Here is a 19,953-nt window from a genome sequence, read left to right on the forward strand (position 1 = left end):
TACGTCAGCATATTCAAGACCTTGAGAAATCCTGTGAGATTAAAGTTAATGAAAAGCCTATCTTTATTTCACCTAATATTTTCCAAATTTATTTGAATGTGGAACACATTGCTTTGTTACCTCAGGTTTACCTGTTGACATCATTGAGTCATGACTAGCGAAGTTAACTTTTCTTTTTTGTTGTTGTTGTTTTTTTTTTGTTTTTTTGACCAAGTCTCACTCTGTCACTCAGGCTGGAGTACAATGGTGTGGTCTCGGCTCACTACAACCTCTGCCTCCTGGGTTCAAACGATTCTCCTGCCTCAATCTCCCGAGTAGCTGGGACTACAGGTGCATGCCACCACACCTGGCTAATTTTTGTATTTTTAGTAGAGACAGGGTTTCACTATGTTGGCCAGGCTGGTCTCGAACTCCTGACCTCATGATCTGCCTTCCTTGGCCTCCCAAAGTGCTGGGATTACAGACATGAGCCACTGCTCCCAGCCGTGAAGTTAATTTTTCAACCCCTATATTGGTTTGACCATCACTGCCCCTGTTCTGGACCACCTCTGATGGTCTGTGCCCTCTCATTATGGCAATTTTCTTTCCTCCCAACCAGTGTTAGAAATATTAGATTCTGCTGAGTACTTAAGCAAATATCCAGGTATTTTATTCATTCATTCACACATTTATTCAATAATGTCTGAAGACAAAGCATAGCCTGATGTATGCTCCATGAGACTAGCAAGAAGTTGACATTATAGCTACACTCTCCAAAGTATATGTCCTAGGTCGAGAGATGAGACATACTGATGGAACTCTCATGAGAGATGTACTCAGGGCTATCAGAATTTAGACATGTGAGAGCAGCTCCAGCTACATGACCAGGAGGGGCTTGGTGAAGCAATTGGCACCTGACATGGCCCTGGAAGGTCAGCTGAGATTTTGATGCATAGGAATGCAGGACCCCCATTGTAGGAAGAAAAAAATGACACAGACAAAAGCACAGAGGTGGAAGATCAGGGGGCCTACATGTGGAACTTTGGATGGTTCAATCAGATAGACTGGAGGATACTAGTAGGAATTATATTTGGAACAATTGATTTTTCTCAGTTAACATTAATGTGTGACAAGAAGACCAGAAAATTCACCAGACAACTAGCAAAGTATAACGTGGGAGATTTGCAACCAGAAGGATTGCTGACATTTCTTCCTCCTTTGTTTTCTCCCTTGTCGTTATTTTCCCCTTAAGAGCCCAAGAAATCACCATTACCAGGCTACAGCATAGAAGGATTGCTATTATTTTTTGGAGATGGGGTCCCGCCATGCTGCCCGAACGAGTACAGTGCCTCTTCACTGGCATGATCATGGCACACTGCAGCCTTGAATTCTTGGGCCCAAGTGATTCTCTCATCTCAGCCTCCCAAGTAGCTGGGATTCCAGGGGCATGCCACCACACCAGGCTTTAGAATAATTCTTTAGAAAGACTTCAGTAAACTCTGAGCCAATCCCTGCTGTTCTGAGTTCTTTTATCTTGGAGACTGCTTAAATTATAGGTTATGTGCAATAGTAAAACACAGACACAGCAAATCACAATGCTGCCCATGTTCAAAAAAAAAAGTGAATGTTGATGTAATATTCAGAGTTTTATAAAACTGTGTGATAATATTGCCCAAATATTTATTCCAGTATTAAAAACCTTTCATGTGGTACTATGCTCCCAGCAATGAGAATCTTAAGGAAAGAAAATTCCCTTCCTTTTGGAATTGATAAATCCTCTTCATTCAAAATTAACATTATTCTTGATGTTACTCTACTGAGAAGAAGAGTGCACAGTATTTTTTTATCTAGTCTAACCTTCAGTAAGTGTCCTTAACAGACTTGTAGGAAATGATTTTATACATTTTTCTCTTCCTAAACCCTAGTGGCTGATGGCATTTGGATATAGAAAAGTAAGAAAATTAACCAAATGGGTTTAAAAATCTAAGGTATAACACAGTTATTGGTGATGGTAAGGGAGTGAAAAGAAAAGCTACAGAAGACTTCCTTTAAACTACTAATTTAGGTGAGAAAATTGCGATGAAATCCGTGGTATAACTTAAATGCGATGCGTCTTTTACTCTAGGTAAAATGCGGTCAGATCAATGTAATGGAAGTTGTATTTTAACATATGTGTAAGGTGGGAGAGGCAGTTTGAGAACTCTGAAAGCATAGAAAAGTATATATTTATATTTTCTGGATTTCTGTGATATATACTGACACCACTTTGGTCCTGATCTTATAGGAAGTCAGAACTTCGCATTAACAAAGCATCACTGGCTGATTCTGGAGAGTATATGTGCAAAGTGATCAGCAAATTAGGAAATGACAGTGCCTCTGCCAATATCACCATCGTGGAATCAAACGGTAAGAGATACCTACGATATTCTGTTCCTCAATCTGTAACAAGAGTAATCAAAACATGTGGTAAGACTCATAATAGACGGGTGTGTTAAATCTCATTGTGAACAAATTAAAATCAAAGAAAGAAAACCAGATGTTCCAAGGATCTTGTATGTCTTTCATAAATTTCTCTACTCCATGAGATTATATAGACCTGAAATATATGTATTTTTTTACAAAAGGATTTTAATAAGGCCATGAATGGCAGAGATAGGTTGGGTTGCTAAAAGATAGAGGTTATACCATTTTTTTTTCAGTTACTCAGGGAGGGCAGTCAAGTCTTTGGCTCTCTGAACAACAGAATACAGTCATATATATATATACAGGATATATATACACGATGTGTACACATGCACACACAATATATGCATATTATATATATAATATATGTATATATGTATTATATATGTATATATATTTTATATATGGATTATATATGCATATTATATATTACATATGTAAGATGCATACATATATAATATGCATATATTCTGTGTGTGTGCAGAATACAGTCCTGACTCACTTCTGGCAATTTTATTCCCATTACATCTGGCATTAGGTAGTAGAAAGTGAAACCATTAATTTTTTTTAGGCCTATTAATTTTGAAATTAGGACCGTCTTAGAGGCAATAAATTTCCTACTATGAAGAGGCTTCATCTTCAGCTTTCTTCAGAATAGTACCAGGCAATACTTGTTAAACAAATGAATGACTTAGAGGTAAGAAGTACAGTCTACCTCTGACAACTTCTGTGAGTTATTCCAGGAAAGTAAAAGAACCACAGCTGATGGCTTTCTGTTTTGTAATAGCCTGATACTCCGTGATTTGGTGGAATCATCTATAGGAGCTGATGATGATGATGATGACCTAGCAATGCTTCCTTAAACCTTTTAGAATAATCAAATGCTATTTTAAAACCTTTGGTGCTTCTTTATTTATTTATTTATTTATTTATTGCATTATGGCACTTAACTATTGCCTTTACAAAATTTTGCATCTGTTATAAAACCAAGCCTAACTGCATGACTTCTTGATGGAGATGAGAAAGATTCTGCATTTCAAGGGCAAGTGCTCTTAAAATGATAAGGTAAAAATGCCAATTCAGCCCAGGTAGAGTTAAAGTAATTTTAAGGGTTAATTCTATGGGAGGCTGATGTAGTTTTTGTCACTTGATTCTTCTGTAACATACTAAGAAAGTGAGAAGGGAGATAAAAATCAGAAACAGGGCTGGGAAAATTCAGGTTAATGCCTCATCCTCTCTGGACTTCTCAAGGATCTGCTCCATCGCAGAGTAATCAAAGTTTATCACTTTCATTTTAAATATCTCCCTCCATAGAGAGTAAAGGAGAGCAGGGAACAGGAGTTTCCATTACCATTAGGAGTCCTGTTTATTACCGTTTAAAATGTAAAAGCCATTTAAAATTTATATGAGTAAATATAGCATCACTTTATTTTTTAACCAGGGCAGGTTAAGCAATAGTAGTTTGCTAGTATTACATTACCCCACATGGAATTCTATAGGATGCTACCTGAAACACACATTAAAAAATTGATTTTAATGGGCTATTTTTACTTTCTACTATAACCATTGTTTAAAGCTCGTTCTCCTCAGTTTGTCACTGGCTTGGTTCAGTGTGTCTCCTCATAGTTAATGCTATTCAATTGTGATTTTTGACACTTGGATTTGATTCGTGTAGCTATACCACAAAGTCCCAGGAAAATAAAATTAAAGCTAGTGTCATAGTCTCACTGAGTGTCTACAGAAGTATCATATTGACTATTCCATGGTTTCTGATTTACAGGATTAAGCAATGAATTATTTACTACTGTATTATTCCTGGAAAAAACCCATAGAATTCCTTTTTTATTAATTTGGGGGTACTGAAAGTTTGATAATATGGCTTTTTACATTTCTTACATAGGAAAAACAGCTAATTCATTTTTTCCACATTAATTCACTCAAGTCTTGGTCTGGTGATCAAATTTGAATATGTAGTGTTGACCAATTTTAGGGTAGAGAGATGAAACTCCAGGTGTTTTTGATAATGAGTCTTTTTTACTTGGCAAGAATAAAGAGAAGTTCATGGAATATTTTAAGTAAATCCTTCTTAAACAACCAACAAAAATTATTTCAGAAATAGGTTCCTATGGACTTATGTAATTAAAGCCTCTGAAGAATGAGAATGAAGAGTCTCAATTGCAATGCACGTTGGCCTTCTTTTTATTCTCTTCTTGGAATGTTAGGAATAGATCATCCTTATCCAACCCCTTCATTGTATTAAAAAAGAATAAAAGACTTAGCATAGAAAACAGACTTATTCAGGATCACAGAGATATTTAGCAGCAAAAGGAGATGTGAACCCAGGTTTTTTTTTTTTCTTCATTTCTACCACAGTGCAGTTCCATCTGTATCTGAAATGTTTTTTTGTGTGTGATTTGTTTTTTGTTTTTTGAGACAGGGTTTCACTCTGTCACCCAGGCTAGGGTGCAGTGGTGTGATCTTGGCTCACTGCAACCTCTGACTCCTGGACTGAAGGGATCCTCCCACCTCAGCCCCCTGAGTAGCCAGGTGTATGCCATTATGCCTAGCTAATTAAAAAAAAAAAAATTTTTTTTGAGATGGAGTGTTGCTATGTTGCCCACTGTGGAACTCCTGGGTTCAACTATGTTGCCCACTGTGGAACTCCTGAGTTCAAGAAGTCTGCCCACCTTGAACTCCCAAAGTGCTGGGATTACAGGTGTGAGCCGCTGCGCCCAGCCTTACTCTGTAGCTGACTATATGCTTGCAAATGTTGAAGTGAGATTCTTTTGCTTATAAAGAACAGAAGCTGAAGGAATGGTATGAGGCCTAAGGAGTGAGGGATTCTATGGCGAAGAACTAGAACTTCATCATAACTCAGCCTCGAGGAGATGGAATTGTATGCGGGGCATCTCTGCGAATTTAAGCAATGCTAGTGTGTGGCTTTTCTCTCTGGTGTTTCTACCTTTAATATGCTTCTGATACTTTTTTAACTTTTGTATTCTTTCCTACTCTTCTCACCTCTCCTACTTTCAAACTCCGCCTCTTTATAATTCCAAACTTTGACCTGTTTCTTGCCCCCACGTGGCCATATTCTTCATGGCATTTTCAGGCATTCTTTCAGCTTTAACCTCTATTGTATTCCTTTGTTCCCCAATGAAATTCCCCAGACCAAGAATCCTATTAGCAAAGTTGATTGTTCCATATTCATTAAGAGACTCCATCTCAAAAAAAAAAAAAAAGACCTAGAGAACTTACAAATTATCTGCCCTCTGGTCATACGTCCACTGCTGCCTCAACTAAGGAGGGTGGAGCCAGAAACATAGCTGCCCAGAAGCTCCTGTCTTCAAATGCTGGTGGTGGAGCATGCAGCTCAGCTAGGCCTGTGGCTTGGCAGGCACCATGATTGACAAGGCCAGTTTCCTGTATATTAGAGGAGATACCCTTTTTGCTCTGCACCTTAGAGTCCTAGTTATAGTGCATCCAGAAGGAAAATATGCAATCATCTTGATCCCTTATCCTCTTCCACTGCTATCTATGAATTTGCTATATTCTATTCAATGCTTGGTTGTCAAAGAAGCCTCAGTTGGGTTCTGAGCTCTCTGGGGCTTAGATGCACTTCCTTTGTGTTGTCTCATTCCTGTCTCCCTAGGAATCAGGGCAGATGTTGCACAGAAACACTTTTTCAGAGAGAAAAAGGGCACTTTCTACTGGGGTTATAAATTGCCACACCACTGAACCATGTCTTCCTCAATAGATATTTACCATTGACTTGGGCTGATGGAGAGTAGAATTCTCAAGAATTTCCTTCCTTCCCTCCTTCCTTCCTTCCTTCCTTCCTCCCTTTCCCTCCCTCCCTCCCTCCCTCCCTCTGTCTCTCTCTCTCCTTTTTTTTTTTTTTTTTAAACGGTATTTTGCTGTGTCACCCAGGCTGGAGTGCAGTGGCAGGATCTCGGCTCACTGCAACCTCCACCTCAGGGATTCAAGCAATTCTCCTGCCTCAGCCTCTTGTGTAGCTGAGATTCTAGACACTCCCCACCACACCCCAGCTAATTTTTGTATTTTTTGTAGACAAGGTTTCGCCATGTTGGCCATGCTGGTCTCTAACTCCTGACCTCAAATGATCTGCCCACTTTGGACTCCCAAAGTGCTTGGATTACAGGTGTGAACCACCACACCTGGCCAAGAATTTATTGTTTCATTGGGGATTCTAAAAAAAAAAAAAAAGTTGTTAAAATAAGAACATGCTGTCAAACTATTACATTATGTAGAACTCCCCTTGAGATTTTAATTTATATTTTCTATGAACTATCAGTCACTTTATTAATTTCATCTTTTCACCTTTTCTATATATTTCCAAGAAGTTCATGGCTATAGTTTTGAGAATTTCTATACAGGTTTCCTTGATGAATGATCTGTGTAGGTTGCTGCAATCTAATTATCCTAATTCTTTCCTCTGCAAAGGATTCCTTGTGATTTACTTAAATTCTCACACAGTTACTTTTTGTGTGTTCCAACATGCTTAGAATATATTTTGATACAAGATTCTAAGAGAGACGGGGAGGTTGGGGGAGACATTCGTAGGAGGCTGTTTACTTTCTCCCCAGATGACCTTGCTGTTTGGCATGATGTTTAATCCCATTAAGGCAGCTATAATAATTATTAGAATAAAATTAGATCATAAAAGTCTTCTGCGATGAAACTCATTGTTTAGATCTATCCGGATTAGTGACTAAATATAAATGAAATGATTAAAAAATTCGGAAATTCCCCTTGAAACAGTATATGCTTGAGTGTAACAGTGGCCGTTCTTATACTGTTTTCAAGCACTTAGAAAATAATACAGTCAAGCATTTTGCCAACCTACATTTTAGAAATGTAGGTGTTTTCGGTCTTTTCCAATGCCTTTCAACCCCTGCTTTATTCAGAATTAGAGAAAGTAATTTATCCTATAGTAGACATATATCAACCTATGCAATCTGCTAATTACCTCTGGGACAATGTAAAGCTTACAAAGACCAGTTGGGTTTTCATATAACAAAGGATCTCATAGGCAGTAATTATGTGATAACTTATGAGTGAATTCCTTTCATTAATTCGTATATGACAGCAGAAAAGGCCACATACACTATGTTTACACACTCTACACACTATATGTTCATTTGTATTTGTGGTTTATTTGTCTCAGTCTGTATATAGGAAACCTTGACTTAGCAATTAATTCTTAGCTAACAAGTTTGTGAAAACTCTTGGGCTTTAGAGTAGGGAAGAGAATAATAGACTTTATTGGTTTCCAAATTAATTAAGTAATGCTTTCTTTTAAAAGATTAATATAGGAGAATATACAACTAATCAATCATATCTTCTCCTAAGTTTTCTTTTTTAATCAGAAGAAAAATTATTTGAGTGAGATTCAAGTTCCCACAGGAGCAATTGGGCTTGTAGCAGTAAAATAGCTGTTTCATTTGAGGTGAGCAGAAAAATATTAAAATATTATTTTTATAAAATTTAATTAAATTATCAATTGTGGCTTTTAAAAATGAACTCATACTGGTAATAGGCTTAGCCTTATCCCCTCTCCCTAATTGATAATGATGTTAGAAGTTTCACAATATTGGGAAACAACCTGCAGTTATGTTGAAAAGCATGTAAAATATGTTTTATAATTTGTATAACAGTCTACATGTATGTTATATTATGTAGGATGCCCAGGAAGGCAAATGCGTGAGAACAATATGAAAGCAATAGGGTAGATTTGTCTTTTCAATGTAGGGTATCCATCCTGTCTCTACACCGTTTATTAATTTCAAAATTTCTCAGTTGCCTTAGAGTAAGCATTCATTATAAACAGGAAGAACCTGAGTACTCAAAAGATGTTCCTCAAGTTATCTTTATAACCGCTAATAAATAAATGTGTCCACTTTTAAATCTTTTAAAGAAATCACTTGATCAAAATTTTTGTATGTCCAGCAGTGACCTGTAAGTTTGCAAAAACAAAGTCACATAAGGGAATGTTGGAATACACACGGACACATTTTATGTATGTTTGTATATACTGTATACAATGTGTATATGGATATTTTGCTACATAATTATATTTAGTATATTATGACCATGGTGAAATTGCAAACATGTTACATTCATAATAATTAGAAAAATTCCTTTCTAGAAGATATCTTTGAGACCATGCAACTTTTTCCTGAGACCAGACCCAGTTTATTAAGAAAGAATTCAAACATTACAAATATACTAATATTCATTATGTTTACTTGCCTGTTCAGCATAAGTTGCTCAGCTGTGTTCAGTTTCTGATCATTCTAAAACCTCATTAATTTGCACTAATGAAGGGGCTGTCCTTTATAAATTAACAAATTTAATGTACCAAATTACTATGGGAAAATATGTTGCTTAAATAAACATCATGAAGATTGCAGGATTTAATGCTTTTTTAAAAGTCTGTAAGTGTAATATAAAATTACTTTCAATTTACTTTTAACAAAAGGCTGTTTTCCAAATCTATAAATTCCACCCATAGCACACATAAAAATGCTTGCTGAGTGGTTTTAATTAAAAAGATTAACTTTCTTACTAGCAAGATTCTTTTTAAAATGAAGACTCCTTTGGTGTAGAAGTATAGGTTAACTTTTGAGCTTGTATTTCCTCCAGGATTAATTCAGAAAGTTTGTATTTGAAACCATAATCATTAAAGATATTTTAAGGTCTCCAAGATAAATACCTAATTTTAGGAAGAGGGGTTATTTTAAGTTGTCTCTGTGTAGATGCGTCTTTGTAGTAACCTCCTGTTCTGGTATTTTAATGTAACATTCAATTAAAAAATGAAACATTATGGTTAACCTTCCCTCTAATCTGAGGTATTTTTTGCCAGAGATAGAAAAGTTCTGATTTTTTTTTTCTTCTTGGAAGGTCACAGTGGACAGCTACTTTGTTTGTCAAAAATAAATTTGAAAAGAGTCTTGATATCCGAGCTGGGATTAGGACTTTTGCCCAGCTCTAGCTGAGCACCTTGGGTTTACGACTTCATCTGGTTGTAATGACATTGATGAATCCTGAAGGACAAGAGAAGGAAGCATCTCTCTTAGTGTAGGTCCTTTGTTTGGAAACATGGCTCTTCTAGATATTTCTAGAGAAGGACACACACTTTGAATCTCTAATATGTTTCTCTCAGATTACATTTTCTCAAAGAAGAACAATTTCATTTTCTGCAGCCCAAATCAGGAGAGCTTGTTGGAGCTGCTTCAGAAACAGATATCTTCATATTACCAATTCGGAATATCCTCTTTCTCGCCTGATGCTTGAGAAAATCCTGAGAAAATGATGTAGCCTCACATACTAATTCCTTTCACTTAGCCCCATTTTTAGTGGATGTAAGAGCCAATGTAGGCAACTTTGATGTATTGAAACCAAGCTTACTCCTTGAATAGTTTGCCCTCTCAATCTGTGATTAGAGGGGATCATCCACACTTAATTTGCAGCAGAAAGACACATTTGGTCTTACTAAAGGTATATTGCTAATCACTTATTCTTAAACATTGCTGCTGAGTCTCACATGACTTTGTTTCCCTTTCAATTCCACAAAATCTTTTGTCCCTAGAGAAGCTTCAGAGTTTGAAGAAATATCGACGCTTAAATTGATTCCGCTTACCTACTAGACTAGTCCAATCTTGGAAACCCTAAATGGCCGTATCTGTATTTAAATATGATTATATTGGTAATACAGTTTTCTACTCATGATTAACAGAATATTAATTTAAACATAAAATTATATATGACCTGCTTAGGATTCTTGGTTAGCTCTCATAATTTTTGTACGGTAGATAGTATCACAGTAGATTCAACTATCTTTTGTCCTGGTTAGAAAATGTGAACTACCGTTAAGTCATTTGGCAAGACTTATGACACAGTGAAACTTGAATGATATACATCATTGCATCTCTGCATCTTTCCAGGCTTCAAAAAACTGTACCTTGCTAAAAGTGTTAGATTCTGCCAAACTGAAGCCCTTTTCAGAACTGAATATGGAATCAGACAATGTAACTACCCATTCCATCATAAAGGCAGTAAGAAAACAAGTTGGAAGTTTGAATAAGACTATCACAATCCTCATGAAAATGATGTATCCAGAAGTATACAGGTTGGATTCATCCTTCATTTCTTTGGGTGGAAGCTGAATACTTACTGCCTGGGTAGCTGATGTCTATCGTATGATAAGGCACCTGTCTTCATTCTCACTGGCAATTTTAAATAGAGTTCAATGCCAGAACTTTATGTTTTTCAGCAATCCTAATTAGAAACATGGCTTAATTTTATTTTTAAACAAAAATGTACTTGTTCAAAGATCTGTAACTTAAAAATTCTTACTACAGCTTGGCAATCCGATAGCTTTGACTTTCTTAGTTCCCCTGTTTCGACTTTTCTTCCTGAGAAGCCTACTGCCTCTTTGACATAAATTCTTCCTCACTGACCCAACTGGGGGCAGTGAATGCCTCCTAATTATTCTAGCACAGCTGATTTTATGCTCTTTGCCTAAGAAAGGAGAACTGTCAATTTGGACTGTCTTTCTACATTTCTCACTCTCTGTACGGTTAAAGCCTGGACTTTTCTCACTCCCTTGCAATACTTCCTTCCTTTACACTTAACGTTTAGTTCCAAGGCAGGCTGTGGTACCTGCTCCCGGCCTCCTGCTTATATATCATAATGTCCTATCACCTTTCTTTTTTCAGAGATCATCACTGGCATGCCAGCCTCAACTGAAGGAGCATATGTGTCTTCAGGTAAGGAAAATAAGCCTGGCAAATTTTACTAACCAGAATGACAACCATAACTGCTGGCTGCTCCTTCTACTAATCAGAACCCCTTCTGCATCCAAACCTCTCAGCTGCTCTTGTTTTCTGCTTCAATATTTTTCTCAACCTTGTTCTGTCTTTTTGGATTTTACTCAAGGGAGGATGGTTCTTGCTGCGTCTTCAAACTTAGGCCTGAGAAACATACATGAGTGAAAGAAATCTACATCTAGATGCAACTTAATGACATTAAGCAAGTAAAGGAGATATATCTGAGTTACAAGCTCAGTTTTTATGTCTTTCCAGGTGCTTCTCTTAGCTGCCTTCTACTCTTTCACCCCTCAGAGTGTATTCCTGGATAATTTATCAACATCTGATTTGTGACCTTTGGGTTTCTAATGATCAGTTGTGGATCGCTAAACTTCAAACAAAAAACAAAATAAAACAAAGCAAAACAAAAAGACTTGCAGCCTGACATTTAAAAATGCTGTTGTCTTTTGTTTTGGTTGGTTTCTCACTTGCCTGTAATATTTGCTGATAGCACTTATAGTCTGAGCAGATATTAGCAACTTAGAACCCAACTTTAGCAATGCATATATAACCATAATTCATTGATTTCTTCACAAGCTACAAATTTAATCTATCCTCTATGTATTTCATTTTTTAAACTTATTCTTTGTAATTCTATAATTAATAGAGCCTTAGAACATTTAAAAATTAATCTTTATTTGGAAGAAAATTTTTGAAGACCCAAGATTGGAAATTCATCTCAGAGATACAATGGTAACTTGGTTTTGCATGGTGCCTTTTCTTTTACAAAAATTCTTAAATTTCATTTGATAATCACAATAAACTTGTGAAACAAGACATCATTTTTCCTCATTTTACAGATGAGAAAACTGAAGTATTAGAAATGTTAAGTCATATATCTCAGGAAGTAGAAGAGAAGGTACTTCAAGTTCAATATTCTTTTTATTACTCCACATTTAATATTTTAGCTTCATTGAGTTTTTCATTATGGCTAGTACCTTGTTGAAACTATAGAATGACCTATACTCAACATGCCTTTTTCCATCTTACCTCCATTGGTTTCCTCTTCCCTTCAAAGCCATTTTTTAAAACCATAAAAGCTAAACATCTCTGTATCCTAGACTACTTTAGCTATATTTAGGGCATATTCATATGTCATTACCAAGCTGTAAGTGTATGTGTGTTGTAGAATGGTATGATCTGGAGTCTAAGAGGTTGTTACTCTTCTGAGGAAAGGAAGGAAGGAAGGAAAAAAGAGGGAAAGAGAGAGAATAAAAGAAAAAAAATCAAATATTCTGAATTTCTTCACCTTTCATTTACACATTTCTGTAATATAGGGACTTCATTATCTGACTCCAGTAAATGCCATTAGGAAAAAAGAGCTTTTACATTTATATAGAACTTGTCTTGGGAAATTGACTGTAACTATTATTTCTTAATATGTGACATGAATCTTGATAACTTTCTGGCTGTTGACTTTCAATCCTTTGATACTAAGACTTCTTTATTTCTTACTAATGAAAACCCATCCATTCCATGCTTTTTTCTGCATGAGTCATATTTTTCATTCTCTCTGTACTTAATGACTGTTTTTTCTTCTTTTATCTTTGCTACCTAAGAAAATCTTGTATGATTTATTTAATTAGCATGGTTTGTTTGATCCTAATGTAATTATTCTATTGCTCTAGCAGACTTTGTATGGACTTTTCAGCACTTTCTGGTCACGATGTTTATGCAGATCCAAGTTGCCTGGAAATACTCTCAATCTTGTTTGTTTATTTATTTGGCATGCATGAAAGTTGGCTTTCACTCTCTTGGAATCCAGGGGCTGTTCTCTTTGGTTTCATGTTTTCTCAAAATCAAGACCACATCTGAAAGAAGGAATTTTCTTTCTCACCTGTGATGTGGATCTCTTCAGAGTAGTCTCTCTTGGAAGTTCAGATAACGCTTGGTGTGTGGGATATTCTTACAGATGGATTGACTCCATTTTCATCCCTTTTAAAAGTCTTTGGGTCTAGACTATGGTAATATTCCTTTGTGGTCTTTGAGTGTTGCATATATCTTCTGACTTATAAATGCTTCAGCTTCTCTGTTGCACGGTGTTCTAGTACTCTTTTACTAGGCGATACCCAAGCCTGGCAAATTTCTAATTTAAGAGTCCAAGCAGCATGACTCAATAAAGCTTCATTCCACTTTTATGTTTTATAGAGTCTCCCATTAGAATATCAGTATCAACAGAAGGAGCAAATACTTCTTCATGTAAGTATACTTAAATATTCTGTTCACTGGTTTTTAACTCAAGACACTATCTGCTTTGGAAGGTCATGTTCACGTCTATCCTCTGCCCCTATTAAGGGTCAGAGTATTGAGTTTGGCAATAGGTGGTATTTGCTGTTTGGAGTAGAAATGGCCTCCTAATATGCTTAAGGACAACTAGACATCTTGTCCTCCCAATATACATAAGAATATTAAAATACACCACAAATGTATTAGTTTTAGGGTAATCTGGTGGCTTTGAATATTGAAAAATAATTGCACAAGTTCTGAGGCCTAATTCCTAGCAAGCAATAGAGCACATTGTGTGTCTTTTCAGCTTGCCTGGATGCCTTCAGCAACTGCCTGAGGCATGATACCCAGCTGTTTGGAGCCTCCGTTCCAAAACTTCTTCATTCTCATATAAAGTCAGCTGTGATGGAGTAAGAAAACTATATATAGATGCCCTTAATTCAAATTTGATAGCAAGTAACTAATTATGAAAATGTTTGAAAGCAAGTCCCTAGGCAAGATCTCAGATTAGTTTTCGTCTGTTTAATATGAAATGGGCTTTGTGCTTGTGGACTTCTATAACTGTTAGATTGATTGGGGTTTTGTGCTATGTCGGGGGAACTTAAGATATTAGCAAGGACTAGTATAAAGAGTTTTTGATACTTATAAATTGAGAATATCATCGTATTAAATTTTGATACTCAACGGGAGTTTATCAAACCTTGAAAATTAAACTTATAACTATAGTCTTTCTCTTCCTTATGTTAGCTCCTTATTTAAAGCATTTCTCAGTTTGATAAGCTCTTCAATAAATAGATGTTCCTAGTTATTCTATTTCAATCTGGAGAGTGTGTTGAAGGAACAATTTCCTTTTGCTATCAGTAGGGTAGGAAAACTCATGAAAAGAAAGTCTGTCCTTTTGGCAATTTAAGTTGTTTTGTCAATCTGTTTAAATAAATCCTGTTTGATGTTACAGCCTTTCCCTCCAGGTTGGTGATACTAGAACTGTAACTATATGGTATAAAATTATCTTTTATTGTGTGAAGTATGGTGTTTTGGCTATATTTTAACTACATAAAGCATCATTTAACTGGATTGATGGCAATAGCCTAGTGAGATCAAACAGGAAATGAAATGCTAGAAAGGGCTAAATTAGTTTCCTATGTGTTCCAAGGGCTCTCATCATATCCTCCAAAATGATAATTTCTGCTGGGGAATTTGTGCTATTTGTTTTTTAATTCTACTTATAAAAAGATTAGTATAATTATATGGATTTTATATAGCTAGCATCAAGGAATCACATTGAGCTTTTTTTTTTTTTTTAAGTGTTTATTCTACAGAAGCAAATACTAGGTTTTTCTTTTTTGGCATTTTGTCTGGAAATAGTTTCTCTCCTGTGTGATTCATTGAATAAAGTTATTGAAACTCTTGTAATTGGAGCCCTTCATGCTATCATCAGTGGGACCATAGATACTATCCTTAAGCATATCTGAGCAGTTTGGGAATGTAAAAAAGTACTTCTTTTGGTTTTCCCAAGCTTTGGGGAACTGAAATGAATCTCTCAGTTTATGTTTCTATTCATTGCATTATCACTGAGAGAGAAATAATTATGAAATCTGACTCCATTCCCTAACTCTCAGTAGAATTAGTTTTTGATATTTGGCAATGGTTTAAAACTAAGAAAGGAAGCTTTGTGTACCATGATATTAAAATATTTCAATGTGCCATTTTCACACATCAGTCACCCCGGGTCATGGTAAGTTCTCAGTAAATATGGTTGAATTGATTCATGAACACATTTTTTATGGAACTTAATTTTATTAGGAGAATATAAACAATGAATATAATAAACTAGTTACACGATATATTAGAAGGTGCTACGTAGTCCAAAAATGAGAAGCAGTAGAGGAGGGGAGGGGATAAGGAGAGCTGAGACTTGTGATTTTTATTAGGTTGATCAAGGTAAGTCTCATTAAATTGTTGATATTTGGACAAAAACTGGAAAGAAGTGAAGGGTTAACTTTGCAAATATCTAGGGAAACTGACTGGGCATGGTGGCTCATGCCTGTAATCCTAGCATTTTGGGAGGCCAAGGCAGGAAGATTGCTTGAGCCCAAGAGTTTGAGGCCAGTCTGGGTAACATTAGTCAGACCTCGGCTCTACAGAAAATCGAAAACTTAGCTGGACTTGGTGGCATGCACTTGTAGTCCCACCTTCTTGGGAGGCCGAGGTGGGAGGATCACTTGCACTCAGGAGGTGGAGGCTGCAGTGAGCTGTGATTGTGCCACTGCACTCCAGCCTGGGTGACAGAGGGAGACTCTGTTTCAAGAAAAACAAACAAACAAAAAAACAAACATCTGGGAAAACTCTATTTAGGCAAAGAACAGGCTATACAAAGGCCCTTAGGCAAAAGCATGGCTCGTGTGCCCTGTAGGGGACCATAAGGAGCCCTGTGGAGTTGGAGTAGAAGGAACAAAGGGATGAAATATAGAAGATGAAGGCCACAGACCCTGGGGCACGAGCATGTAGTGCCTTGTAGGCCATTGTCAGGACACTGGTATTTAATGGACTCACTCTGGCTCCTATATGAGGAATGACTCACTGGGAGCAGGGGGTGGAATCCAGGATGCCAGTTAGGTGGCTTTTGCTGAGAGCATAGTGGCCTGGCCCAGGCTGGTAGCAGTAGAGGTGGCAAAAAACAGTCAGTCTGTAATAGTTTGAAAGTCAAGCCAGCAAGATTCCCTAACCAACTGGTTGTGAGGTGTTAGAGAAACAAAAGCCATAGGTAAAACCAAGGCTGCTTTTGTTTTTGGTTTTTAACTTTTGGTGTTCCATTTTATTTTCTCCTTTGGCTTTTTCATTATACTTCTTCATATTAACTAGTATTTTACTTGTTTCTTTATAATTACAATATGCATTTTTTACTAATCCTAGTGTGTTTTGTAAAATTTTAGATTCAGCGGGTACATTGGCAGGTTTATTACATTTTTTAATCTCATGAAAATATGCTCTTCAGTTTGAAAATATAAACCAGTCGTGGCAGGAACCAGGTCCAGTCTTAGTTACAATAATGAAAATAACATGAAGCACACAGTCCATTTCAAGGCAGCCACACTCAGGACTTGCATTGCAGGGAACAGCTGTGAGGTACAGGTATCTCCATTTAGTAAAGGCTGAAGGTGAACCTTGAAGAGTCAGCAATAACAATAAGCCAGACTCAAAAATGCCAAATATATAAAAAAGTCAAAGGCCTCAGAAAAGTTTGCCTGGTCAAAAATAATCAGCTTCAAAGAATAGATTTCTTTTCACTTTATTTTAGCCAGCAAGGAGATGCTAGTAAATCCCTGCATTTGAAAAGCGAACTCTGCTTTTCTAATGTGATTGTGCCTGTACCGGCTACATTATTTGAACTAATGACATTGGTGTTTTCTAAAGTAAATGTTGAAAAGCCTCTCTGAAGTAGCATGGATTCAGCAAACATTTTATGTATTAAACAGTTCTCTGCGATTTGGGGGTCAGTGTAAGACAGGGGACGCTTTTAGAGCAAACAGATACAGGCAGAGGAGATGGATCAGACTTCACAGCCCCCAAAGTTCCCTTTTCTCCTCTTTAACTCATGTTGGATTAGAAAAGAAAAGAAAAAAAAAGAGCAGGCATGGTGGCTCATGCCTGTAATCCTAGCACTTTGAGAGGCCAAAGAGGGAGGATAGCTTGACACCAGGAGTTCGGGACCAGTCTGGGCAACACATTGAGACCTCATCTCTACAAAAAATAAATAAATTAGCCAGGCCTGGTGGCAGCCCTGAAGACTCAGCTACTTGGGAGGCTGAGGTGGGAGGATCACCTGAGCCCAGGAGTTTGAGGCTGTCCTAAGTTATGGTTGAACCTCTGCACTCCAGCCTGGGCAACAGAGCGAGAACTTGTCTCTCTTAAAATAAAAACAAACAAACAAAAAAAAAAGAAAGAAAGAAAAAGAAAAAAACAAAAAGAAGAAAATAGAAGTCACTCACCTACCCATCTACCTACTTGATATATTATAAGCATTTTTCTCATGTTTTTAAATACTAATCAGAAATATATTTTATAGATCACTGTAACAATAAAGAAATCATTCTTGACTGGAGGTTTTTAAGGGATTTTTCATTTACAAACACTTTATCGGTTTTGCCCCCTTTCTGTTTATTTTTCCTACCACTTGTAAATATCAGTGAAATATCAAAGTTCTTAGTCCTTCCCTTTGTAAGACAATATTTACTACTCAATTTTTGGAAATTGGAAACTTCCATTGTTCATTCACTAGTTTAGAGTTGTTAATTATATTTTTTAAGTTCTTTATACTAATCTCCTAGTAAAGATCAAAATTATAATTTTCTTTATTTTCTTTTGTTTTTTCGTAAATGAGGCATCCGTGACTAAAAACGTATAGGTAATTGCCTAAATGAGTTTTCTATTACATGTAAGTGACAAGTTTTAGAAGAAGAACTTGAACCTTACAAAACAGTCAATAGGATTATCTTGTTACTCCTTTTATAGAATCAGCAGAAGTAAAGTGATTGTTTAGAATAAGCTTTAATGACTTCTTCTGGAGGTGCCAGCTGCCAGTAGCCCCATTTTGCAGACAATTCTGTTGAATACCATAAAAAATTGTTATACCAACCACTTTGCTGAATTAAGCACCATCCATTCCAATTTAATACATAAATGAGGAAAACAAAACGGAAAATCTAACAAATAGTAATAGGAAAGAAAATCAAGATAAATCCCGGGAAAATAGTTGAAGTGGTAATATCTGTTTCAAATATGAATAATAGCAAGCATTTATTGAAGGCTTACTGTGTGCCAAGTGCTGTGATAGATGTTTTACGTGGATGATGACTCATGGTTATGATGAAAACTTATTACACTGTACAGATGTTGAAACTGATATATGTTGTCCAAAGTCACACAGCAGCATTTAACCCCAGATAATGCAGTGGCCTGCTATGTCACATAACGTTTTGCTGCCTCAAAGAAAAAGCCCTTACTATTGAAAGAAATGGGATTCTGTGAGTGGATTGAAAAGTAGCCTTTGACACAAAGTTTATTGGGAGTATATGTGGTGGATTAAAGTAAATGACTTATCTGGGGCCAGTTGTACCCACGTGATCTTCATGTTACACGTCAAAGCATGGCAGGTGAATGAAAGGGAAGAACACAAATGCTGAGTGGACTCATGCTCTTAAGTCTAAATACTAATGCTGAGGACAACCACGGTGGCTCATGCTTGTAATCCCAGCACTTTGGGAGGCCATAGTGGGAGGATTGCTTGAGCAAATCGATCATTTGAGCCCAGGAGATTGAGGTTTCAGTAAGCCATGATCTCACTACTACACTCCAGCCTGGGCAACAGAGACCCTGTCTGAAAAATAATAAAATAAATAATTACTGTATAATTTTAAACAAATTATGTGACTTCCCTGAGACTCAGTTTTGTCTCTCCTCTCCTCTCCTCTTCTTTTCTGTTCTGTTCTTTTCTTTTCTTCTTTTGACAAGGTTTCTCTCTGTCACCCAGGCTGGAGTGCAGTAGTGCACTCATGGCTCACTGCAGCCTTGACCTCCTGGGCTCAAGCCATCTTCCTACCTCAGCCTCCCTAGTAGCTGGCACTACATGCGTGTGCCACCACACCTGAGTAATTTTTTTAGAGACCGGGTTTCGCCATGTTGCCCACACTGCTATCGAACTCCTGGACTCGAGTGATTCACCCATCTCAGCCTACCAAAGTGTTGGAATTGCAGGCATAAGCCACCATGCCCGGCCCCGAGATTCAGTTTCTAGGTCTGAAGAACCCTATTTATTTTGAACATATATATTGGGAAGTCTAATGTGAGAAAATGCAGGTATATCATTTAGCACAACTTTGCTTTAAGGTGGTCCCTTCATGTATGGAAGAGAGCTAGTGTGTGGAAAAGTGACATGGCTATAAAAAGAGAATAAAAGTCAGAGAGTCTCTGCATCTTACTTCAACAACGTTGGAAAATGCCCTTATTGTTGGAGAAGGAAACGAGTTTATGATTTTAGCCTAAGTGATGATGCTGACAGTTCTTTGCCAGGAAATCACTATGTCTTTTCAAAATATTATATATTCTCGGCTAAGGCTTCATTTTAAAGGAACTTACCTAGGAAGTCTTCTTTGAAATCTCTGAATGAAATGAACAATTCAGTTTTTAATTTGGCACCTAAAAAACCTAGCTGAAGGAAAAGAATGTCTTTGCAGAGACATTTCTGTCATAATGAGATAGAATGGTTCACTTGGGAATAGCACACTAATATGTATTGATTAGATTGGACCAGATCTGGGTGGTCCACTGGTGAAATTTAGACCCATGGCTCTTACATTCTACCCTCAGTTGTAACTGACTTACCTGCTTTTATTGTAGA

At 36.8% G+C, this 19,953-nt stretch overlaps 1 protein-coding gene across 2 annotated transcripts in view; it reads left to right on the forward strand.

The window, feature by feature from the left end:
• LOC116461984 (pro-neuregulin-1, membrane-bound isoform) overlaps window positions 1-19,953 on the forward strand; it is a 231,432-nt gene that overhangs the window by 55,541 nt on the left and 155,938 nt on the right. For both annotated transcript variants that reach the window (XM_032144112.2, XM_032144113.2), the window contains exons 3-5: window positions 2,264-2,385; window positions 11,181-11,231; window positions 13,479-13,529. In XM_032144112.2, coding sequence (XP_032000003.1) covers window positions 2,264-2,385; window positions 11,181-11,231; window positions 13,479-13,529 — 224 coding nt within the window. The remainder of the gene's footprint in view (window positions 1-2,263; window positions 2,386-11,180; window positions 11,232-13,478; window positions 13,530-19,953) is intronic.

The sequence above is a fragment of the Hylobates moloch genome, unplaced genomic scaffold (genome assembly GCF_009828535.3).
Source record: "Hylobates moloch isolate HMO894 unplaced genomic scaffold, HMol_V3 SCAFFOLD_22, whole genome shotgun sequence".
Lineage (NCBI taxonomy): Eukaryota > Metazoa > Chordata > Mammalia > Primates > Hylobatidae > Hylobates > Hylobates moloch.